The sequence below is a fragment of the Pelodiscus sinensis genome, unplaced genomic scaffold (genome assembly GCF_049634645.1).
Source record: "Pelodiscus sinensis isolate JC-2024 unplaced genomic scaffold, ASM4963464v1 ctg42, whole genome shotgun sequence".
Lineage (NCBI taxonomy): Eukaryota > Metazoa > Chordata > Testudines > Trionychidae > Pelodiscus > Pelodiscus sinensis.
In genome coordinates, this window is record NW_027466041.1 from 756,691 (window position 1) to 782,375 (window position 25,685).

Below are 25,685 nucleotides of genomic sequence, written 5' to 3' on the forward strand. Positions count from 1 at the left end.
GGGAAGCTGGCTGATGAGCTTACAAACAGCCAGTCCACCTGTGAAAGGGAATCCCAGAAAGATCAGGTCACAACAGTGGAGTGAGGAGAGGCACCCACTAGTGCCCCCCAGAAGGGAGGATCCAGCAACCTCCTCCCTATGGGGACAGCCAATACCCAGGCAAACCAGCCGGTCCCAAGGGAACCAATGGAACCTGACCTGTCATCACTGTGGGCTCAGTGTCCCAAACTCTAAGACAGGCTGAGCAAACCGAGACCTCACAGGGTTAACTGGGTAGGGCTGGAGGAGGGGCAGGCTGCCCTCAGCTCAGGAGTGGTGAGTCCCTTGGACTAGCTCCTTTGGGGGGCCTGACACTCCAGAGGCAGGTTTCTCAGTGTACCAGGTAGGGGCAGGGCTGCCCCTGTCATGATTATGAGCAGTGGTCCCCAACGCGGTGCCCGCAGGCGCCATGGCGCCTGCCGGGGCATTTGTGCATGCCCACCGACAACCTGGGCCAGCCTGCCCCCAGCGCACGGGAGGCGCCGGTCCCGGGCGCGCGACACGCACCGGTGCCGGGCGCACGGCCCTCGGACAGCCCCAGCCCCGGGGCGCACGGCCCTCGGACAGCCCCAGCCCCGGGGCGCATGGCCCTTGGACAGCCCCAGCCCTGGCCCCAGGTGCGCGGCTTGGGCGGCGGTGCTGGCCCCGGGCCCATGGCACAAGGCGCTTGGGCAGCCTCGGCCTCAGCCAGCCCCAGGCGCAAGGCACTCAGCCAGCCCCAGCCCCGGGGCACATGCTGGCACCGAGTGCAAGGGCATCCCCGTCCCCTGGCATGCCCCCGGATGCGTGGCCCCACCCCCCGGGAGGCCTCTAAAGGTTGGGGACCACTGATTATGAGGGTTAGCCAGCAGCCTGGGGATTAAGGGGTTAACTACACCTAGCCAGGTGGAGTGACCAGTAGGAATGTAGGTGGGACTTTCAAACTGGGACAAAGGAATTTGGTTTTTTTTCCCCTCTCCTTTTGTCTCTCGGGGTGTGTTCTCTGCAGCTACAGGCAGGGACAAGCATGTCTCTCTCTCTCTCCAAGACACCATTCTTCACTTTCTGTAAGTAGGGTAAAGTTTAGGCAGTTTCGTTAGGTTTTATTGTTTTAAGGGTTGGGTATGGGATCTGGTATCTGGCACTGCTTAAAAGATGTTTTGGCTTTTCTTTGTAACTAAGTTCTAGGCCCATGGAGTTTCTCCATGAGTATATTTTGTTACCTCCCTATCTAGTCATTATGTTTGCAACAGGAATATTGTTGTAATAATAAAAGTTCTTTCTTTTCTTTTTATTAACCTGACAGTGGTTACTTGTGTGTCCTGATTTTTATTTTAGGGGTGAGATTTCCCAAATGATCTTTCCCCTGATTTCTTTATCAGTATTTGGGTGGTGGCAGCAGAAGTTTTATTCCCAAGATCTAGGTTTTTAAGATTTTGGGGGAAGTTTTATACCAAAGCCTGGTAGATAAGGCTTTGGGGTACACTTGCTGGCCCCCACTTCTGCATTTATCATGCCAGAGTGGGGAAGGAGCCGTGGCATAGCAGTGGGATTATTTTGAGAACCCAGGATTTTTAAAAGGACACAGGTTTTTCTTTGAGTTGCAAGCTTTGCAGTTTTTTCTCTTTTTCTTTTGTTTTCTGGGCTGCTTGAGAGGGGCAGACAGAAGGTTAAGCTTAAGCCAGACACAGACCATCCCAACCAGTTTGTTTGTTTGTTTTTAATAGCTTTCGTGACAACTGGATAGCTAGGCTAGAATAGGGCAGGGAAGGAGCCCAGTACATGCTCTTGCGATCAGGCAAGGTAACCCTAGAGAACCCAACCCTTCCTAAGCAACACCCTGAGGCAGAAACAGCCTCAGAGCCAGGCATGATGTTAAGTACCTGGAAAGATTCCAACCCCAGAGAGGGGAAACAAGAGCTTACCTCTGTGAGCCCTGGGGGAAGGGATCTTGAGGAGGCAGGAGCAGCCGGCTGCCGCTCTCCCTCCCCCACACCTGCGCCTTCTGTGTGCGATTATGCCATGAGGACCAGCAGGCCTCTAAGGGTACGTCTAAACTACATGGCTCCATCGACAGAGCCATGTAGATTTGTTGTTTTGGCAAAGGCCAATGAAGCTGCGATTTAAATGATCGCAGCTTCATTTACATGGCTGCCGCACTGAGCCGACAAACAGCTGATCAGCTGTTTGTTGGCTCAGCGCGGCAGCCATGTAAATGTAAATGAAGCCGCGATCATTTAAATCGCGGCTTCATTTGCCTTTACCCATAATCCTAATCTACATGGCTCCATCGACGGAGCCATGTAGTCTAGACACAGCCTAACTGACAAGGAGATGGAGTTTTTCCTACAGCTGGAGGACAGGCGTGCACAACGAGAGACCGAGGCCGAAGACAGGCATATACAACAGGAGGTGAAACTGGCAGAGATAGCAGCAGGGACGAGGCGAGCAGAACTAGAGGCCCAAGTTGCGCTGGGGAAAGCCAAGCAGCCGGACACCGCAAGTACCCCACCTAACACTCCCACCTCCATCATCAACCAACCCCCCAGAAAGTTCCCCATGTACCAAAAGTAGGGGATAATGTTGAGGACTTTTTCCTCAACTTTGAGAGGGCCTGCCAGGGGTACAACATTCCTCCTGATCAGTACATGAGAGAGTTAAGATCCCAAATCGCTGGTCCCTTACTGGGGGTAGCCACGGACCTGCCAGGTGACCTAGCAAATCATTATGAACTGTTTAAGCAGGAGGCCAGACTCAGGATGGGCCTCACCCCTGAACAGGCCCGGTGTCGCTTCAGGGCCTCTAAGTGGACCCCAACCACACCATTCCCCGAACATGCTAGTCGTGTCCTCAAAAACTGGGAAACGTGGCTCTCTGGAGAGCAGGCCCACACTCGGGAAGAAATCTCTCTCCTGATGCAGATGGAACAGTTCCTCGAGGGTGTTCCAGGAGAGATTAGAGGGTACATCCTGGACAGAAAACCAAAAAGCCTCAGAGAGGCAGCAGTGCTTGGGGCCAGATGGATGGAACTGAGGGGCCACAGCAGCCTGGAAAGCAGTCTGAGGGGGCCCATCAACACCTGGGGATCCCCCCGACCCCCACCCCACAGAGACGGGCCCTACATACACCCAGGAAGACCCCAGATCTCTCCCCGTTCCTCCATACCATCTGCTGGGAGCCCCCCCCCCCCGTTCCCATGATACCGCTGTGAGGCGATGCTTTAAATGTAATGAGCCGGGGCATGTAAAGGCCGACTGTCCCCAGAGCACCAACCGGCTACAACTCATCACTCCGGGGTTGCCACAAGGAGCCTCAGGCCCAGATGCCTCACGGATCCCCCCCAGAGCGGAGGGAGACTGTGAGAGTGGGGGGACGGGAAGTTATCGCATGGAGAGACACCGGGGCACAGGTATCAGTGATTCACCACGCTCTGGTGGACCCCAAGGCCATTGACCCAGAGACTCTAGTCACCATTCAACCCTTCAAGGCAGACCCCTTCGACCTGCCTACGGCCAAGCTACCAGTTCAGTACAAGGGCTGGGCTGGAACTTGGACTTTCGCAGTCTATGATGACTACCCCATTCCTATGCTGGTCGGGGAGGATGTGGCCAAGCATGTGCAACAAGCTAAGAGGGTGGGAGTGATCACACGTAGGAAGGCTATGTAGACTGTACACCCAGACACCCTGAACCCTGCAGTCATGGCACCCAAGCCCCGACCAGCAGCTGCAACCACAACCTGTGATCCAATTCCTGAAACCCAGGTAGGGCCAGCCCAAGAACTGGAAGGACAGGGGCTGCCGATACTAGGATCTAAGTCAGCCACTAGGGGCACCATGGAGTCAACAGCCACAGATGAATCTGCACCAGCAGACAGTGATTCCCCACCTGTAGAGGTACTACCTGCTCCCGCAGTGCCTCTTGTGGGCCCTGGTTGGACGTCTCCGGCTGTAAGAGAGCAGTTCCAGGCCGAACAAAAAGCAGATGAGAGCCTCCAAGGTGCTTGGACAGCAGCCAAAAGCGAACCACTGCCCCTCAGCTCTTCGAACAAAACCAGGTTTGTGGGAGAAAGAGGACTTTTATACTGAGAGTCCCTTTCTAGTGGACACCAAGGGGACTGGCATCCTCAGAGACAGTTGGTGGTTCCTACTAAGTACCAGGACAGGCTCCTAAGCTTAGCCCATGATCACCCTAGTGGCCATGCTGGGATGAGCTGAACCAAAGACCAGTTGAGAAGGTCATTCTACTGGGAGGGGATGAGCCAGGGGGTTACTATGTCCGTACATGTACGGTGTGCCAGCGGGTGGGGAAGCCCCAAGACCATGCCAAGGCACCCCTCCAACCCTTCCCCATCATAGAGGTCCCATTTCAGCGTGTAGCTGTGGATATTATGGGTCCTTTCCCTAAGACGACCCCCAGGGGGAAGCAGTTCATATTGACCCTCGTGGATTTTGCCACCAGATGGCCTGAAGCCGTGGCTCTAGGAAGCACTACGGCTAGGACCATGTCCCAGTCCCTAACAGATCTTTGCCAGGGTAGGTTGGCCCTCAGAGATCCTCACAGATGCAGGGGCCAATTTCCTGGCAGAGGTTATGAGACACCTCTGGGAAGCCCATGAGGTAGAGCACCTAGTTGCTACTCCCTACCACCATCAAACAAATGGCCTGGTGGAAAGATTTAATGGGACTTTGCGAGCCATGATACGCAAGTGAATGAACGTTGCAACGACTGGGACCTGGCTTTACAACAATTACTGTTTGCTTATCGAGATGTCCCACATCCCAGTTTGGGACTTTCGCCTTTTGAACTGGTGTATGGCCGCAAAGTTAAGGGTCCCTTACAGCTGGTAAAGCAGCAATGGGAGGGGACTAACCCTTCACCAGGAACTAACGTTTTGGATTTTGTTTACAACCCCCAAAATACCATTCGAGACACTAACTCCCGCACAAGAGAGCTTGCAAAATGCTCAGCAAGAGCAAAAGGCCTGGTATGATAAACATGCCAGGGACCGGTCCTTCAAAGTAGGGGAGCAAGTCATGGTTCTGAAGGCACTCCAGGCAAACAAAATGGAAACATCCTGGGATGGGCCCTTCACGGTCCAGGAGCATCTAGGGGCAGTTAATTATCTTATAGCGTTTCCTGATCCTGACCTTAAGCCTAAGGTCTATCACATCAACTCTCTAAAGCCCTTTTATTCCCGAGAACTCAAGGTTCTTCAATTCACTGCCCAGGAGAAGGAAGAGGTGGGGTGGCCTGAGGGAGCCTACTACGACGGGAAGAGCCAGGGTAGAGTAGAAGAGGTAAGCCTCTCCCTGAGCCTCAGCCGTGAGCAACGCCTACAGATCATGCAGCTGTGCACCCAGTTCACCCCAATGTTCTCAGCCACCCCGGGACAGACCGCACAGGCATCTCATTCCATTGATACTGGTGATGCTCGCCCAGTCAGGGCCCAACCCTACCGAATGGCTCCTCCAGCCAAATTGGCTATAGAGAGGGAAATCAAGGACATGTTAGAGATGGGCATAATTCACCCTTCGGGGAGTGCGTGGGCTTCTCCAGTGGTCCTAGTTCCCAAGCCAGCTGGGGAAATCCAGTTTTGCGTGGACTACCGGAAGCTAAATGCTGTAACTCGCCCAGGCAACTACCTCATGCCACGCACAGATGAGCTATTGGGAGAAACTGGGGTGTGCTCAGTTCATCTCCACCCTAGACTTAACCAAGGGGTACTGGCAGGTACCTCTGGAGGAAGAAGCGAAGGAAAAAAATCAGCCTTCATTACACACACTGGCCTATTTGAGTTTAATGTTCTTCCTTTTGGGCTGCGCAACGCACCTGCCACCTTCCAAAGGCTCGTGGATACCCTATTAGCTGGTTTTGGAGAATTTGCGGTGGCGTATCTAGATGATATAGCTGTATTCTCTGATTTATGGGGAGAGCACCTAGGACACCTCCAAGCTGTCTTCCAACCCGTAAGGGAGGCAGGGCTAACAGTTAAAGCAAAAAAAAAGTCACATTGGCTTGAACAACAGGGTGACCTACCTTGGACACCAGGTGGGTCAAGGAACTATCAACCCTCTACAGGCTAAGGTAGAGGCTATAAACAACTGGCCGGTCCCCAAATAAAAAAAAAAAAAAAAAAAAACAGGTCCAATCCTTCTTGTGTTTGGCCGGGTATTACAGGCGATTTGTACCACACTACAGTGAGGTCGCTGCCCCTCTAACTGATCTTACTAGAAAAACGCAACCTAACGGGGTCAAGTGGACTGACCAGTGCCAGGGAGCTTTTACCCAGCTCAAGACAGCCCTTATGTCTGACCCTGTACTGAGGGCCCCAGACTATGACAAGCCTTTCGTGGTCACCACAGACGCATCCGAGAGGGGTGTGGGGGCAGTTCTGATGCAGGAAGGACCAGATCAACAACTTCACCCTATCGTGTTTCTCAGCAAAAAATTGTCTGAAAGAGAAAGTCACTGGTCTGTCTCCGAGAAGGAGTGCTATGCGATTGTGTACGCTCTGGAGAAGTTAAGACCGTATGCGTGGGGGCGACGCTTCCATCTACAGACTGACCACGCTGCTCTCCAGTGGCTTCATTCGGTCAAAGCAACCAACAAGAAGCTCCTTCGGTGGAGTTTGGCACTACAAGACTTTGAGGTACAGCACATTTCAGGAGCCTCTAACAAGGTGGCCGATGCCCTCTCCAGAGAGGCATTTCTGGACTCAACTAAATATACTCTCTGTATATCTGTTATGGTACTCCATGGATGTGGAAGCATTTTGTTTACTTTTCATGTGTTCAACCATCTAGTCAAGTGTGCATAAATGTATTTACTATGTTTTATCTCAGACCTCCAGGAAGAAATCACAGGCAACGTGGCCAGAGGCTGTCCAGCACCGTCTGTGATTTGGGGGGCATGTCATGATGATGAGGGTTAGCTAGCAGCCTGGGGATTAAGGAGTTAACTACACCTAGCCAGGTGGAGTGACCAGTAGGAATGTAGGTGGGACTTTCAAACTGGGACAAAGGAATTTGGTTTTTTTCCTTTCTCCCTTTGTCTCTCTGTGGGAGTCCTCTGCAGCTACAGGCAGGGACAAGCATGTCTCTCTCTCTCTCCAAGACACCATTCTTCACTTTCTGTAAGTAGGGTAAAGTTTAGGTAGTTTCGTTAGGTTTTATTGTTTTAAGGGTTGGGTATGGGATCTGGTATCTGGCACTGCTTAAAAGATGTTTTGGCTTTTCTTTGTAACTAAGTTCTAGGCCCATGGAGTTTCTCCATGAGTATATTTTGTTACCTCCCTATCTAGTCATTATGGTTGCACAGGAATATTGTTGTAATAATAAAAGTTCTTTCTTTTCGTTTTATTAACCTGACAGTGGTTACTTGTGTGTCCTGATTTTTATTTTAGGGGTGAGATTTCCCAAATGATCTTTCCCCTGATTTCTTTATCAGTATTTGGGTGGTGGCAGCAGAAGTTTTATTCCCAAGATCTAGGTTTTTAAGATTTTGGGGGAAGTTTTATACCAAAGCCTGGTAGATAAGGCTTTGGGGTACACTTGCTGGCCCCCACTTCTGCATTTATCATGCCAGAGTGGGGAAGGAGCCATGACAGCCCTCACAGAGCGAGTGCCTCGTGCCCCTGGAGGTGGATGGGAGGAAGGTGATGGGCTACTGGGACACAGGCGCACAGGTGACACTGGCCCAGCCCAAGCTAGTGGCCCCAGACTGCATGGTGCCCAACTCCCACCCGACCCCGATGGGCATAGGTGGGACCCTGTTCAAGGTACCTGTGGCCCGAGTGCATATGAAACAGGGGGGGGGGGGGGCTAAAGAAGTGGGGGTGCACCAGCCCTTACCAGCTGGGGAGCTGATGGGCAGTGACCTAGAGGATTGGCTGGAAGACCCCATAGCCAGTTACCTGTAGTTACCCGTAGCCAGAGCGGGGCACTCTGCCTGACCCTGGGGAGGGCAACCTGCAGGGGGCACAGGGCCCCATCCCAGCACACAAGGGACCCCAAGGGGTTGGGCACAGCAGGGCTGGGACTCCAGACCCAGGTAGCGAGGGGGGAACAGGTCCCCATTCCTTCCCTGGCTGCTGAATTCCAGGCCGAGGTGCAGCTCAGCCCCTGAGGAAAGGCTGCCAGGAGAGGTTCCTGTGGGAGAGGGGATTCCTGTACCGGGAATGGCTCCCTCCAGGGCAAGTGGAGCGGGGGGGGGGGGGGGGGGGGTCCAGCGATAGCTGGTGGTTCCCCAAAAGTATTGCTGCAAGCTGCTGTACCTGGCCTATGACGTCCTGTTCTCAGGGCACCAGGGGATTCAGCGCACCAGGCAGAGGCTGCTGCAGAACTTTTACTGGCCTGGGGTCTTTGTTGCTGTCCAGCAGTACTGCCGGTCCTGTGAGCCCCGCCGGTGGGTGGGGAAAGCTTGAGACAAGGAGAAAGCTGCCTTGAGACCCCTGCCCATCATAAAGGAGCCTTTCCAGAGGGATATCGTGGGACCCGTCAGCAAGATGACCCGGTCGGAAGAAATACATCCTGGTAGTGGTGGATTACACTAGTTGCTAGCTCGAGACTGTGCCTCTGTCCTCTATCAAGGCAGACACCGTGATGGCCATTTTCAGCAGGGTGGGGTTCCCCAAGGAGGTCTTCATGGACCAGGGGTCCAACTTCATGTCAGTCCTGCTCCGGTGCTTGTGGGAGAAGTGTGGGGTCCAGCACACCTGGGCCTCAGTGTATCACCCACAGTCCAGCTGGTGGAGGATGCATGGGGGAGCCCAGGGTGCTGGCTCTAGGCCCTCCCCCTCCCCAAGTTGGATTGTACTAACTGCATCTGGTGCCTATGCTCACAAGTCTGTTCTCCATGGTGTCCCTGTGAACTAATAAATATTCTGTTCTACCTGCTGGCTGAGTGTCTCATCTGGCTGCGGATGGGGGTGCAGGGCCCGGTGGCTCCCCACACCCTGGTGACACTGAGAAGGCCCCCAGATTTTCAATTAGACACACAACCTACTTTACAAATGAAGCAGCCTCGTACTCTTGGGCTACGTCTAGACTGGCATGATTTTCCGCAAATGCTTTTAACGGAAAACTTTTCCGTTAAAAGCATTTGCGGAAAAGCGCGTCTAGATTGGCACGGACGCTTTTCCGCAAAATCTAGACGCGCTTTTCCACAAAAAAGCCCCTATCACCATTTTCGCGATCGGGGCTTTTTTGCGCAAAACAAATCTGAGCTGTCTACACTGGCCCTTTTGCGCAAAAGGACTTTTGCCCGAACGGAAGCAGCACAGTATTTCTGCAAGAAGCACTGATTTCTTACGAGATCGTCAGTGTTCTTACGGAAATTCAAGCGGCCAGTGTAGACAGCTGGCAAGTTTTTCCTCAAAAGCAACTGATTTTGCAGAAAAACTTGCCAGTCTAGAGACAGCCTTGGAGTCAAGGAGTGGGGAGACAATACACCTGTGGATGTGCTAGGACAAGTCTTTACAGGTGACAGCTGAGGGTGATGGGCCTGGCTGAGACAGGTCAGTGAAAGCTGCCACTATACATATGCTTTAAAAGGTAATGGGTTGCTCTCCAAGCTAGAGTCTTGAAGGATTCGAAGTTAAAAACTTACCATCCACTGTTCCTTGCAGAATGTATAGTGCACAGATTTTCGGATTGTCATAGTATCCCTAGAGAAAGGGAAGGCAGAGGTCAGTGCTGCAGGGTCAAAGAAAGGAATACCCTCACCTATCAGAGTCACCTCCTGTCACATTATTGGATTTTAATATGAGCAAGCAGGTCACTGCTGTACCCACTAATGGGTGTTTGGCCCCAAACTCTATACAAAGTGGGCCATATGAGGTGTCAAATGGAAGCATGTACTCTGCTGATTCTATGTATGATACAAATATCATACAAATATAGGAGTATGTGAAGTTATGAATATGGGCTCTGTGCTTGTATTGAAAATATTGTGTCTGGGAGAGAGCAATGGGCCTGGACTGCCTATTGTGAAGGATTGTTCAGTGAACGGCTGTGCTAACTAGCACTGCTGCATGGACAATGGCTCTCAGAGTGGCCAATACACACCTGAGGAATGCGTCTGGAAACCTGCAGACCAGCCAGTGCCTCATGGCTACTTGCATGTGAAACACAGACAGGTCACTTGATCATGTGACCAGCTCCAGTTTGGGAGACACCAGGAATATACAAGTGCCATGAGGCCGACTCCATCTTTGTCCTCAGTACTGCTGCTGATTCCAGATGCATCCTTGCTAGGGACTAGGGATGCTAAGGACTAGTCGATTCCTCCCCCCCCCCCCCCCCGGCTGCCTCTATCAGATAGAGGCAGCAAAGGGGGGGGGGGGGGTACTTCAAAGTGGCAGCACTGCACAGCTGAGCCCGGGATCAGTTGTGCGGCACTGCCACGCGTGGAGCCTGGAGTCAGCTAGGGACTCCCCAGCTGATCCCGTGTTCTGGGGAAATGCTGCGTGGAACCCGTGGTCAGCTGGGGAGTCCCCAGCTCATACTGGGTTCCGCTGAAATGCTGCACAGAGCCTGGGATCAACTGGGGAGTCCCCCACTGACCCCGGGCTCCATGGTGTGCATTTCAAAGCAGCAGCGCAAGAGCCCCCACTGGGGACTCTTGTACATTTCAAAGCTGGCCCGTGTGCAGCCCGGAGTCAGCAGGACTTCCCACTGGCCCTGGGCTGTACGCGGTGTTCCACATTCTTCCTTTGAAATGTACAAGAGCCCCAGCAGGGGCTCTTGTACATTTCAAAGGAAGAATGCATAAGTGCCTATCGACTAGTCGATAGAAATTTCATCAACTACTCGACCAGCAAATTAACCGTTACTTAACATCCTTACTCGGGACAGAGAGCCAGGAAGGATTTGCTGACCCGTCCTGATACAGAATGTACACCAGAGACTTTTAAGCTGGCAGTTTGTAACATCTCCACTAAGGGCCTGCATCAAGCACTTGGTGTTTGATGTATGTAATGTATTCTCTTTAACACTCTCAACCTTTTCTTTCTTTTATTAATACACCTTTAGATTCTAAAGGATTGGCCCAGCATGCTCTTTGGGTAAGATCTGAGGCATAAATTGGCCTGGGACTGTGGCTGGTCCTTCGGGACCAGGAGGATCTGTTCATAGTAGGTGAGACTGGGTTTTATAACCTCTCTCCTGTGTAAGGTCTGAGTCTGGTTCTGGCATGGAGAAAGCTGGGGCGTCTGAAAGTCTGGGGCATTTTGCTGGCCAGATTGGCAGCTGATGTTCTCTGCGTGACTCGTTTGTTGCCTGTATAGGAAAGGAGTCCAGTTGTGGGCTGTAAGTAACCCAAGTTTTGAGCAATTCGCCCTGAGAAGACCCTCTCAGAGGTTCCCAGACTTGACCAGGTATATTACACCTCCCCTCCCTCTCCTTATACACGACTGCACCACGCGGCACGGTGTGAGGGATTGGATAGGGTTTCCACTAGCCAGGATTTGTTACCTTGACAAACTCAATGTGGAGCTTCCCTGTGAACGTGGAAACCTCTCCCTGGACACTGAGCTTCCCTTTTCTGATGCTGATGGGAATCATCTCATCATGAGCTGTGCTATGTCCAACTCGGTCAAAAATGTCCAAGTCCTTCACCACCACGTGACCGTTCAAGCGCACATCAAACACCTTTGGGATGGAAGAGATTGCAGAGAGTATCAGACCAGGTCTACACTAGACCTGGAAGGTTGGCTTAAGGAACGCAACTCGGCTTAAGGTAAGCCACCGCAGCAGGCGGCCAACAGGGGCAAATGCTCCCATTGGCTTCCCTTACTCCTCACAACTGCAAGGAGTACAAGCTGCCGGCCGGCGCAGCCCATAGCATTCGATTTATGGGTCCATACCAGACCTGCTAAATCAAACGCCAGAAGGTCGATCTCCGGCATGAGTGAAGATGTGCCCCGGAGGCAGAGAGGCAGACCCCCCAGGTGAGAGTGGGCACCTCAAGAGAGGGTCGCTGCACTGGAGTGGACTCCCTGACAAAGAGCTGTCTCACTGCCACTATACTTGAAGTGGAATCCCCGAGAAGGGGCTACCTCTCTGGAGAGGGGGGTTCCGCCCGGGACTGACTGGCCAAGTGCAGGCACGACCTGTAAGCCGTGATACCTTGCAACCCAAGTTTGAAAAATACTGCTGTAGAGAAACACTCCACAAGGTATTTTGGAGAGTGATGTTTACCTGCAAGGCAGAGTAAAGGCCTGCAAAGCTTTCAAGGAGGTTGTTTGGGTGGTTAGCAGACCAGAGTACAGGGAACTGATACAGTGTAGCTCCCACGAGATCCTCACCCTCAGTGTGGGCAAACAAGGTAATTGTCAGTCCTGAATTACATCACAGGAACTTGGCATACACAGCCCTAGACAGAAAGTATCATCACCAGAAAATAACCAAGAAAGGCTCCTGGGTCAGGGGGAGACTTGGCTTACCTTCTGCTGGGACTGTGCAAAATAGACTTCAGCAAACTTCAACACCACAACGTAGTCACCCTCCTCCTTGATGGGGACTTCATACCCAAATGTCTCCTCATTGTAACGCTCAGTCTGGTACAGAATCTGATCCTCTGTGTTGGACCGCAAGATTGGCAGCTTCACACCATAGTCAGAGGCTGGGTTCCAAATACAAAAATCAACAAGAATGCAAGAGTTAACTTTTGAGGCATCAGCGGAAGACAGCTCTAAACAACCTCCGGGCATCCGCAAGAGGACCAATTCTCGAGGCCCCATATTACCTCCTAATTCTGACCAATGGGGGCACTACTTTAAAAATCCCCATTCCCACTTTACCAACAGCCACACTTTTTTTTTAAATCCAGTAGAGGAGGAGACAGGATGAGCAGTGGCTGGAGGAAACCCAGAACCCAACAGAATCCTACAGAAACACATTTCTTAACACATTGCTAATAGTATAGCAACCAGCCCCAAGCCAGTTAGCAGAAAAGAGGTCCTATTTCATGGACTGAGTACACTGGTGTTCCCACAGACCTTTTCCACTCAGTTCCCCACAATCTGAGTTCAGCTCCAGTCTCATTCCTCAGCTTCCTTTATTTGACATATGGTAAAGCTAGATTAAGTTGATCACACCCAGGGGCTACGTCTACACTGGCCCCTTTTCCGGAAGGGGCATGTAAATTTCACCAGTCGTCGTAGGGAAATCCGCGGGGGATTTAAATATCCCCCGCGGCATTTAAATAAAAATGTCCGCCGCTTTTTTCCGGCTTTTAAAAAAGCCGGAAAAGAGCGTCTAGACTGGCCCCGATCCTCCGGAAAAAGTGCCCTTTTCCGGAGGCTCTTATTCTTACTTCAAAGTAAGAATAAGAGCCTCCGGAAAAGGGCACTTTTTCCGGAGGATCGGGGCCAGTCTAGACGCTCTTTTCCGGCTTTTTTAAAAGCCGGAAAAAAGCGGCGGACATTTTTATTTAAATGCCGCGGGGGATATTTAAATCCCCCGCGGATTTCCCTACGACGACTGCTGAAATTTACATGCCCCTTCCGGAAAAGGGGCCAGTGTAGACGAGCCCAAGGGGTGTGGTGTATGGAGCATACTACACAGAGGGTTACACAGCAAATCCCTTCCTTTATATAAGTGTACAAATTACACTGCATCACACATCTTGGAATTGGCTTAAATTGCTTTGTAGAAACCAAACCCTGTACAGCACGCACGACTTACACTTTACCTCAGCTTACCTTCCAGGTTGATCTTATCCATTGTTACCCTGTCCATCGCAAGTGTTTCCCTGGGCGTTCCCCTTATTTTAGCTAGTATAGACATTCTGTTTCCAGCCTGCTGATCCACTTACCTCCCTAACCCTCTCTCCAAATAAATAAGACCTGGCTGGACATGGGTGAGGCCTATAGCATCAGAGGACTTGACCACAAAAATCAGACTTTGCTAGAGAAAGAGCATGCAGAACTTCTAATGTTTTAATCATGATGCGGTACACAAATGAAATGAAATCAATTTAGGACCAAGTCACCTCAGATAATATAATCCTGTCCCCTGCAACTGACTTGAAATTAAAAACAGATTACATTTTCTCCTAAAAACATTAAAAGCCATGCTCCATCAAAAACATGCAGGCTGGGTGCATGTATTAGAGGGATATTAATAAAACTCCTTTCTTCTTGCTAATAGTTATCCAAACATCATGCAAGGAACCTGAATCAATAAGGATGTGCATACATGAGGGCTGTGATGACCATGCAATCTACCCCAGCTATGATTCTGTGGGTTATACATCAGAGCCACGTGTGCAGTGAGCCTTTACTTCTGTTAGCTGTACACCACACAATGAAGACTCTTTGAAGAATATTTCCAGCTGTGCCAGAATCTGAAGCCATCATGGAGGTTAAATACTTGTTTGCCCTTCCTTGTTTAATATCTGTACTATAATGGAACTTTGGGACCTTAATCAGCATTGGCACCTTATTGTACTGGACACTTCACAAAAACACAAGACGGCATGAGCCCCTAAGACAGGGGTGGGGAACCTCAGCCCCAGGGGCCAGATGCAGCCCCCAGCTTGTCTGGATTTGGCCCCCAAGACTCATCAATGGGGAGTCTGCGCTGGTGCTCCAGCCCCCCCCAGCCTCAGAGCTGGAGCACACAAGGTTTACTTGCCTGGGCCCCCCTAGGCTTTGGTGTGCAAGGGGAATGTCTTTCTCCTTCTCAGTCAGGGGCTTCTCTCAATACTTCTCACTTGTGTGCAGCCCCCAACTGATTTTTTTGTGGATCAGCAGTCCCCGACCCAAAAAAGGTTCCCCAACCCTGCCCCCAAGAGCTTACTAGCTAAAATGCTATTTCCATCTGATGGAGTAGGGGAGATGCTGGATGACATCTGCACAACTGGCACTTCCAGGCAGCAGTGAAAGCAGATCCAAGCTTTTAGTGGTCAGCCAACAGTTGCCATGTCCACAGAAACAGGCATTAGTTTGGTTTGGCCAGTACAGAGTAATCCAAAAGTTTTACCCAGTTGCACAGTACCAACGTCCAAGACAATGGAAGTGACAGAAAGGAAACCAACACTAGTTCTAAATCTTCAGTGACATATCTACCATGCTACAGAGATTACAGCTATATAGTTACACTGAGAGAACCTTGGGGTAAAACTGCTATTGTTCTGTAATCACCAGCGAAGGTCGTGGAGCTTTGATAATCAGAACCACAGGAGGTTAAAAGCTCCCACTGTTCTCACATCCTGCTGTAAATACATCCCTTTTCCCAAGTTACATGTTAACTAATTATAGTAGTTCAAATAGCCCATAAACACTAGATCAATTCTTATTTAACCCTGCAGGTTAGAGACAGGTGTACAGAGAAACTAAGTTCATTGTCAGGCTGGGATAATGACTATGATGGGTTGGATCACAGAGACCCCCTTGAGACTGTCACTTGATGGGATGATCATACCATTGAGCATAGTCATTTGTGTGAGTTCACACTGACGGTTGCTGTGACACTTCTGTGCCCCATATTTTTATGGAAATGTTTTTTTAAATATGAATGTACATAGCAAAATGGGACAAGTAACCAAAATGGGGCAAGTAACCAATAATTCATACCCACCCTCTGGGGCTCCCCACCACCCTATGCTGCTGAACCAGAAACTCTCATTTACCACAGCCAAGGTACAGAATTGGGGTAATAGTCTCTGTTAACATCCTTAGCCCCTCAGCAGAGTAAGGACTAGTTGACTATCTGATAAGCAAATCCTTATTGGATAGTCAATTCCCCCCCCCCCCCCCCAACTGCCTCTATCAGATAGAGGCAGCAAAGGGGGGGGGGGGGCGGTATTTCAAAGCAGCAGCGCCGCACAGCTGATCCCAGGCTCTGTGCAGTGCTACCCTTTTGAAACGCTGCCATGGAGTTTCAAAGCGGCAGCACCGCATGGAGCCCAGGGTCAGCTGGGGACTCCCCAGCTGATCCCGGGCTCCATGCAGTGCTGCCACTTTGAAATGCTGAGCGGAGCCCGGGATCAGCTGGAGAGTCCTCAGCTGACCCCGGGTTCCATGGAAATGCTGCACGGAGCCCGGGATCAGTCCCCAGCTGACCCCAGGTTCTACAGGCATTTCAAAGCGGCAGTGCAGCATGGAACCCAGGGTCAGTGGGGGACTCTGAGTCCCCCACTGACCCAAGGCTCCATGAGGGTGCTTCCACTTTGAAATGCACAAGAGCCCCTGCTGGGGACTCCTGTACATTTCCAAGCTGGCCCATGTGCAGCCCAGAATCAGCAGGAAGTCCTGCTGACGCCGGGGCCCACACAGATGCTTCTGCTTTCAAATGCACAAGAGCCCCTGGGACTCTTGTGCATTTCACAGGGTAAGCGCCCTTGTGGAGCCTAGTCAGCGGGACTTCCCGCTGGCCCGGGCTGTATGTGGTGTTCCGCATTCCTCCTTTGAAATGTACTAGTCAATTAACATCCTTAACAGAGAGACAGACAACAGCTCAGCTCTAGGAGCTCAATTACAGGGACTTGACAGCCCTCATGGGACCAAAACTCCAAATAATCCATCTTACTCTGTATAAAAATTTGAGAAAGAGAAAGCTCATAAGTTTGCTCTATCAATGAAAGATATACACAGCTGTTGTCCACCACAGTAACTATTTACCCTGGGTTTTATAATCATAACATCATTTTAAGTATAAAAAAGTAGGATTTAAGTGGGTGCAAGTGATAAGCAGATCAAAGCAAGTTATTAAGCTAATATAATCAAAACATGCTAGCTAAGCCTAATTAAGAGAGATTGTTGCAAGTCATACATTTCTCACCCTAGTCCTTATTTCAGGTAAAGAACTTCAGGCCAGAGCTGATCTTTCTCTCTGACCTGGGCCTAACAGCTCCTCCCCAATCAGTTATTTTCTTTCCAGGTCCTTTCATATGTCCCCCTTGAGGTGGGAAGCAGTCTTTGAAGCCAGCTAAAGATTAATTACCATTTGCTTCCCATTCCTTAAATACAATTTCCCCAGGGAGGGAAGTCTTTGTCCCACTCCCCTCATCTCTCTGGAAAAATACCAAATTCAAGATGGAGTCCACAAGCAGGTGGTATGGTCACGTTTTTGTAGGACCAACCACAGTTTAGGCTTACAGGAAAAACAAGACTATTCTCAGATGCTTCTCGTGAGCACTGGTTCCTTGAGTACCAGTAATGGCTTTCACTAGAAGACCTAGAGCAGTGGTCTCCAACCTTTTTAACCACAAGATCACTTTTTGAATTTAAGTGCAATGTAAGCTCTACCTCAAATCCAAATACCCTTTGCCCCACTTCCTTCCTGCCCCTTTAAGGTACCACCCCTGCTTCACCCCCTCTCTGAAGCTTCAGCCTGCTCACTCCATCCCCCTTCTTCCCCAAACCTCACTCACTTTCACCAGGCTGGGTTAGGGATGCAGGCTCTGGTCTTGGGCCAAGGGGTTTGGAGTGTGGGAGGGGCTCCAGGCTTAGGGCAGGGGATGGGATTGGGGTCGGGGTCCAGGAGGGTTTCAGGGTTCAAGCTCTAGGAAGGAGTTAGGGTGCAGGGGGACTCATGTCTGGGGCAGGAGGTTGGGTGCAGGAGGAGGTCCAGGGCTGGGACAGGGGTTCAGGAAGCAGGCTCTGGCTGGGCACTGTTTAACTGAGACAGCTTCCAGGTGGTGGAACAGTAGGATTAAGGCAGGCTTGCTCCTGACCCGGCCCTGCACCACCCCTGAAAGCAGCTGGCATGTACAGCAAAGGCTCCATGGCGTCATGTGCTGCCCCTCATCTACAGGCACTGAGCCCACAGCTTCTACTGGCCACAGTTCCCTGTTACTGATCAGTGGGAGCTGCAGGAGCGGTGTCTGCAGGCAAGGACAGCGTGTGGAGACCCCCTGCTCTGCCTCTCTCAGGCTGCAGGGACATGCCAGCCACTTCCAGGAGCAGCAATTACCACAGGGATGACAACTCCAGCCACAACAGGTTAGCGTAAGTGAGAAATGAAAGTGATGAAATGCACAGACCACTCAAACCCCCAAAATAACCCACTTTGCAAGCAGTAAAAGTAGTAACCACCACCACCCCCCACATGTGTGTTGGGTCAGGAGATGAGAGGGAAGGACACTGAGTGTGAGAGAATGACAGACACACACGGTGTGTGAGAGTGACATTTTCATTGCCAAGCTCCCTCCCCTTCTCTGTGTGGAGATAGGGTACAGGAGCAGGGGGACACCCTGACATCAGCACCCCCCTTCTCCCTCCCACACCCTGCCCAGCAAGCAGGAGGCTCCCAGGTGGGGCAGCTCCAAGGCAGAGGGCAGGAGCAGCATGACAGTGGGTGGAGAGGCAACTGAAGTGCCAGTGCTTGGTAGCTTCCTGGCCAAACCAGTCAGGATCACCTGTCAGAGGCTCCAAGATCTGCTGGTAGATCCCAATCTACTGATTGGTGACTGCTGACCTAGATTAACAAACAGGTGTACACTTTATATTTCTAACTTCACCTACAAGAATAATACATGCACACAAATGAAATTTACATGTCCAGGGGTTACAAGCTCTTGAATGATAGGTTACTTGCCCCATTTTGCTATGCATATTCATATTTAAAAAACACATTTCTATAAAAATATGGGGGTATAGTGTCAGAGTGAACTCACCCACTCACACAAATGACTAATTCATTTGAATGCTACAGTATGCTGTATGATGCAATGGAAATGGATCTGACTTAGCAGCATTTTAGTGATGGTGAAGAATGAGTGATGCACCAAGACAGAAACAAACCATTACACATTAAAAGTAACCAAAGTAGCCACAATCTTCATTTATTTGGCATCTGGATATGCTAGAAATCCCTTAGCTATACTTTCTTCCTTAAGTCCCAGGATCAGAATTTGAGTCTTGAGGGAAACCCTAAGGCACCATCCCAGGACTCCTAAGCTATCAGTAGCAGGATTTCTGCTGCAGCCATTATCTGCTCATCTACACAAGTGGGAGCAGAATGAGTAATTCCAGGAACCAAAAAGATGGTGTAACAAAAGCCACTGATGGAGAGATCCGGAGAGCCAGGAGCAGGCAGGGTGCACCCTCTCACAGGACCCAGTCAAGATAAACCTGAGCAGTGAGCAGTCAAGCATCCCTCACCTCCCAAAGCATACACCAGGGAGTATGTAGGGTGGAGAGCCCCATGTGCTGGACAAGCGCCAGAGGATCCACCCAGTCTTCCCACTCGCAGTCCAGGAGGTCTCTGATCCTGGTGACTTCTGCCAGGACCAACCTCTGGAGCACCAAGGGGGACTACGATGCCTGCAGATGGAGATACAGACTGCATAGCAGAGGCTCTGTGAGATGGTCTGCCTCCACAGTGGTCCTCAAGGACATGGCCGCTGAAAGCAGCTTCCAGCTCTGGAGGTCCTGGTAGAAGGCCAGCAGTTTGGAGAGGTCTCTCAGAAACCCACTCAGATGGAGATAAAGGAGCTGCCTGTCATACTGGAGCAAGCTGTTACATGTCACTAGCCTGACCACTCAACATCAAGTTCCACTTCAGTCCATGAGGACAGACTTCTCCTCAGATGACATGCCTGCAGTCTAAAGCAGGGATCTTGAAGTTTTACAAAGCTAAATGCTCCAAGTCTCATCCAGTTGCAGGGAGTGACCATACTTCTGGTGAGACACACGGCATGCTCAATAAAGTTGGGCTTTTTTGGGGCAAGCTAGTTTTGCAGGCAATAGCCAACATAGCAGTTTATCAGCTCCTGTAGGCAAACCCCCCGCCCCCACCCCCCAAAGGCCTTGTTTAATAGAAGCTGAATAACTTTTTAGAGTTTTTGTTGCTGATAAGTATCACTGATATTTACAGCTGGAGATGGACAACACAGATCTCAGGTTCTCTGCTCCTGTGAAATCTGATGCAGGGTGCCTAAAGTGCTCATTTCTTTTTTTTCCTATCTCCCACTGGAGGCTACCCTCTCAAGTTAGATCTAGACTATTCTCAGTGAGATGCTAGTACCCTAGCAGTTTCAATAAAAGTGCAACCTTTCAGAGAGATGAACAAATAAGCAACTTTTGCTCAGTTAGGATCACATGCTAGAGCAGCTAGGCTGACAATCGGAGAGATGACACCAACCTCTCAACTCTTCTGCCCTGCCTGCTGAAACAGAACACACAGGCTGCATCTAGACTGGCAAGTTTTTCCAGCCGCTCTTGCACAAAAACTTGCCAGCTGTCTACACTGGCCGCTTGAATTTGCGCAAGAACACTGATGTTCTACTGTCCGAAATCAGTACTTCTTGTGCAAATGCTTTGACCTTCCCGTTCAGGCAAAAGCCCTTTTCCGGAAATGCTTTTGCGCAAGAGGGCCAGTGTAGACAGCTAAAAACTGTTTTGCGCAAAAAAGCCCCGATGGCGAAAATGGCGACCGGGGCTTTCTTGTGCAAAACTGCGTCTAGATTGGCACGGATGCTCTTTTCCACAAATGCTTTTAACGGAAAAACTTTTCCATTAAAAGCATTTACGGAAAATCATGCCAGTCTAGACACAGCCATGCTGTAAAGTCAGACTGCATCTCTGCAAACAGCTGCTCTCATGTAAGCACCTGACCAGAGAGGGCAACACAATGGCAGAAAAAACCTCTGAGCATTCTACAAGTTCACATGTGTTGCCAACATTTAAGACTTAGAGTTCAGTACTATCACCTTGTCCCTTTCCTCACCTGGAGAGCAGTAAGGGAACAGCCCTGAGGGCAGCCTTCCATTGCCACATGGCTCAATGTGCAACAGGGTACTAAATTGCATCCATTCCCTTTCCTGTCTCTCTACTCCCCCTAACAAAAATCCTCTTTGGCAACTGGAAGTTACAGAACACCAAGAGAAGGCACAGAATGGGTACTCAGCAAGGCAAGTGTGTAAGTTATCAGCAGGAAATGGCAGCCAAGACAGAGAGGAGTCTAGGGGCAGAGAATCAGTTATCACTTTAACAGATAAGGAGGAGGGTTCAATACTTCCTGGGTGACTGGTACAGAGAACTGCTGATCCAGGGAACTCCTCCAGAAGAGCCTGGTTCCCCCCACAGCCACGGGGTTCAAACAGGGAAAGGAAGAGTTGAGGAGAGAAGCAATAGGAGAGAAACAGGCTGAAGGGGGTGAGAGGCTAACGTAGCACACTGAGAACATGCTGTGCCCAGGAGTTCGGCCCCTTCACAGATTGCTTGGGTTCTCCCACCATCCAACGCTCAAGGCAGCAGGGTTCTGAAGTTCTGGAAGCAGTCATCCCCTTTATTCCCCCCTTCAAAGACACTGGCTAGGAGCCATTCCTCCGGTAGGATTAGGCGGGCAGCAAGCCCTATGCCAGGCCGCACCTGGCCCCAATCGGCCCCTTAGCCAGAGGTCCCCAAATATCCCCGGCTAGGGCACCAAAAAAGCGTGTAGCCTGGCTCCAGGCGGCTTCATTAGCCAGTGCTCCAGGCACTCACCGAGCCTGCCCAAGGGCGAGACACGCTGGGGCAGCCGGCTAGGCCCCTAGGGGGAGTTATGGGGAAATGGTTAAGTGCCCTTCAAATGCGCGCCTTCGCTACCTCACACCGCCCGCTGCACGGCGAGAAGCCCGCCCGTCCCGGGAAAAGGTAGCGGCGAGCCTGGGTTGATCCGGGGGGCGGGGAGAGAAAGCAGGAAAAGGGAGAGGTCAGAAAGGCTCCCGGCGGGAGGGCAGCCTGGGGACAGACGAGGTGATGAGAACAAGCTGGAGGAAGACGGGACGTGGCCAAGCCTCCAGTTCTTTCCCTCCCCCCGAGGCCTCACCTCGGCCCACCCGGCCCTCGAGCGGGTCCCTGCGGAAGTGGATGCCGTTCACGTCCACATGGGCCTCACCGCCCGCGTTCACGGCCCAGATCACGTTGTCGGCCAGGCCGGCTCTCGAGGCCCCTAGCAGGGCCGCGAGTACCAGAGCCACCCCAGACACCCCCATCTCCGGCTCCTGTTCACAGCTTAGCCCCGCCCATCCGAGCCACATCTATCGCCCTCCTCTTCCTGCCGCGACAAGGGGTATCCGAACGCACTAGTCAAATGGCTGGAAACCAGCCATTCAGTCACCGCCTATGGTCTTGAACGTTAACTACCTACTCTTCTCTTATTGGCTCTCGTAGTTCCCATATTTGTATAGTAATAAAACGGCGAGCCAATAGGAATGAGCAGGTTTGGCTGAGAGCTAATCAGGTATAAGGCGGCTAATGCTGTTGGGTTGGCAAAGACTGGGGGGAGCGGGGACTAGAGCACGCTATGTGCAGCCCCTCCCAGGGCAGACCGCTGCAGCGTCACAAGCAGCTGCCCCATAGAATGTCATACCTAGTCGCTGTTCCCTGCTCTTTACAATAATTAACAAGGGGCTCAGGGGTAAATCGCAGCGGGTAGAAATTAACCGGGGGGGTTAACTAACTTTCTTGATGGTAGGGCAGAACGGGGGCTGGAAGGGAAAAATCAGGTGGGGGGATTGGAGCTAGGGGAGACACTGCCAGTCCCTGTGACGGAGTTTTGACCCCACACGGGGAGGGGCAAACGGAGTAGCAATTACTCAAAGGGATGAGCTCCTTGCCAAGTGTGCAAATCTGGGGGCGGGGCAGAGAGGGGTTTTTATTTCTCCTCTCAGGGAGAGACGTACCTGAACACAGGATAGCTTCCTGTTTGCTCTTAAATGTACAGCTACCCTAGTGCCTCCCTGCTAGCCCCACAGCCCCTACATCTCTGCACTGCTACAGTACGTGGGGCAAAACACTGTAAGCACCCCACATGCAGCTGTGAGGGAGCATGTAACACATTCTGAGGCCTTAAAAGTCTCTAATCAGTTAATACATGAAGTCTCATAACAGTTCAGATATGTCTTATCTCTTGCAGTGATTCCCTGAATTACATTCCCAACCCTCTAACCCATTTTATTGGTAGCTTTGCTCCTTTACAAATGTTATTTCTATTACTCTTATTAGAGGGCCATGCTCCCTGCTTGCTACGCTCATCAACCAGACACCCCTCTAGTGTGGGGGTTTGAATGAGCGGGGTGGGAGTGCGGGGTCTCGGCTTGTGGGGTGGGGGCCACTTGCTTTCATGCAGCTCCCAGCACCATAGCTCAGGCCCTAATGCTGCTTTTTAAAATCTAGCTAATTTATTTTGCATTAATTGCTTGAGTCAACTACAATTAATTGAGAACCTTAATTTTCATGCCATTCTACAAGTTGAGAGTTTGCCCTCACCTGCACTGCTGGCTGTGTTCACTTTTGGTCACCCTACTCCAAAAAGATGTAGCAGACATGGAGAGATTTCCAAGCCAGGCAGTGAAAATGATTAGAGCCCCTGAAAGGTTGTGTGTGAAGAGACTGAACAGATTGGGACTGCATCATGCTGCCAGCAGACAGCTCCCTATGGCATGCCAATGTTACACATACCAATGAATAAGCGGTTACACATTGGGGGCTTGGATGGCATAGGGGACTGAGCCCCAACAGCTCTTCCCCAGTGATGCAGCCCCCCGGGCTGTGAAGTGGGAGCCAGAGATGGAGCAGCCCATGGCTGGAGGGGACAGCACCAAGACTAGCTGCAGAAGCAGCGGGTACAGGAGTTTGGGTTGGGGTACATGAGGGGCTCAGTGTTACCAGATTTGCCCAATACTCTGGGGTATGCTCATTTATTAGGGTTACCCTTATGGGACTGGGGGAAGGTTAACAGTTCTATCAGTGTGCTGTTGGTGCTTACTTGGGCTCTCATATGGAGCTGAATTCTCCCTGCTGCCAATTCCCCCTCCCACTGGAGCTCTCCTGCAGGAACTAGGTTCTCAGGATGGGGCTCTTCCCACCTTAGCAACACACACAGACACTCACCCCCACTAACAGAGCACGTCTGAGAGGACTGGGTACTCAGCGCTCACAAGCTGACCCCCTCATATGTCCCTGGACTCAGCAGGCTGGGTTTCACAGCAATGCCACACTGCACCCTCATGTGCCTTTGGACTCCGTGGGCTGGATTAAACAGCACTTTAAGCTGCCATCCTCATAAGCCCCCAGGTTCAGCACCCCCATCCCCACTTTCACAGCACAGTCATTCACTGGTGTTGGGGACTCGAACCCGGACGGCCTCTGTTCGTTGTCTGACCGCAAAGAGACAGGCAACACCAGCAAGATCCAATCACAAGCTCTTTATTGAATAGTGCGCACTTACAATAGAGAGCGGCCCGTCTCCAAAGTGAACCAGCCACGATTTCATTAACAGGTAGGCTTATATAGACAGTTCTGTCGTGTCATAGACTATTCGCCCAAGCAACCAACCCCCCTTTATCAGTTAGAAACCTCTAATACCTATGCATACCTGGCCAACTATACATCACGGCCTTAAGCAATTCAGAATGCATCAGCAATTTCTTATCGGCCCAAAAGACAGGTACTGGGCAATAAGGAGACAGTTTGTTATGGCCGAAGGAGAACATAAACAGGGAGTTTGGAACAAACGGGGAGAGCAGAAACAGGGAGTCTCCTTATCAGTTCTCAAAACAAACTGTTCCTCATCACAGCAGGTACAAAAATGCAGCTTTTTGCTTATCTCATTTTGCCAACTTGAGCAAGCGTGTAGGGTGCGTCCCTGCTTGAACCTATCTCCAGTTCTGTCCAGGGACTACCCAGAAACCTTTGTTACATTTGCTTTAGCATAACTGCACTAGGCCTATTTTTTCTAGGGCCTAACACTGGTAACCCACATGATGAGCAAACCCCACAGGATTTTGGGCACTACAGGGATCTTTTGCTTGGATACAAGAAGCGTTGTTGCAAAGCGAATGGGGAAGCCAAAACAACACCCCTTGAGGAAGAGTGAGCAAAAGAGAAAGAAAGAGAGAGAGAAGCAACCAGCTTAACAATGAAAGTGATTTATTTCTGAGTAGTGAATAGATATCAAACAGTTACAATATTAAATCTAACAATTACAATATTAAATCTAAATTGAAACTGATTACAAACGTTAGGTAACCATATAACAGTTTACACAGGGCAGGGTCAGGAGGCTATGCTTAGAAAGATAGTTGATGAGAGAGAGAGAGAGAGAGAGCACGAGAGAGAGACCTCACCACTCCACAGAGCTTGCACTGATCGGGGTTCCCAGATGGTGATGGGAGCCGGGGGGTCCAGAGGGCAGGAGAAAAGCAGGACAGAGCCCCCAGCACGATCAGACAGGAGATGAAGAAGTCTCAATGGAACTGATGCAGTTTAAGTCCAGGTATCAGAACAGTTTTCTTGGGGCAAGGATAGGAGTTTTATAGGGATAGTTCAAACAGAAAGAGGAGAGACAATAGAGACTGATCACCCCCTGGTTATGGGGGATGTTCCTTGAACGAGCTCACAATGCAACTAGGCAGTGTCAGTATTTTGGATGTCAATAGGATCGTTACTAGAATTGGTCTGATAATGACTAATTTGGGTGTGAGCATCTGGAGCAGGGATTTCCCATCAGGCACTGCTTCTCTGCTTTTGGTGTCCCATAGTTCACTGCGGTTCCTGCCTTGGAAGAGCTGCTCTCCATTCTGTATGCTAATGAGATGTCCCTCTGTTCCATCTTTAATGCAAATGAGGCTGGGGTGTTTCCTTAATTGTATCACCCTTGTCTGAAGCAGTTTAGGTGTGTCTTCCCCGGCCTTTTCATTGCTTTGTCTTTGATTCTAGCAGAGGCCTGAGGG

The 25,685-nt window shown here is 50.9% G+C and overlaps 1 protein-coding gene across 2 annotated transcripts in view; it reads right to left on the reverse strand.

Annotated features, from left to right (window-relative positions):
• The window catches only part of LOC102451607 (malectin-like), a 39,876-nt gene extending 17,872 nt beyond the window's left edge, over positions 1-22,004 (reverse strand). The window contains exons 1-5 of one of the 2 annotated variants that reach the window (XR_012900477.1): positions 21,779-22,004; positions 12,463-12,641; positions 11,492-11,668; positions 9,627-9,684; positions 8,293-8,437 (exon numbers count right to left, since the gene is read on the reverse strand). Coding sequence is in view for 1 of the 2 variants with exons in the window: in XM_075918558.1 (XP_075774673.1) it covers positions 9,627-9,684; positions 11,492-11,668; positions 12,463-12,641; positions 21,779-21,989 (625 nt within the window). In the remaining variant the exon portion in view is untranslated. The remainder of the gene's footprint in view (positions 1-8,292; positions 8,438-9,626; positions 9,685-11,491; positions 11,669-12,462; positions 12,642-21,778) is intronic. The other variant, XM_075918558.1, reaches the window with a different exon arrangement.
• Positions 22,005-25,685: the final 3,681 nt, after the last annotated feature.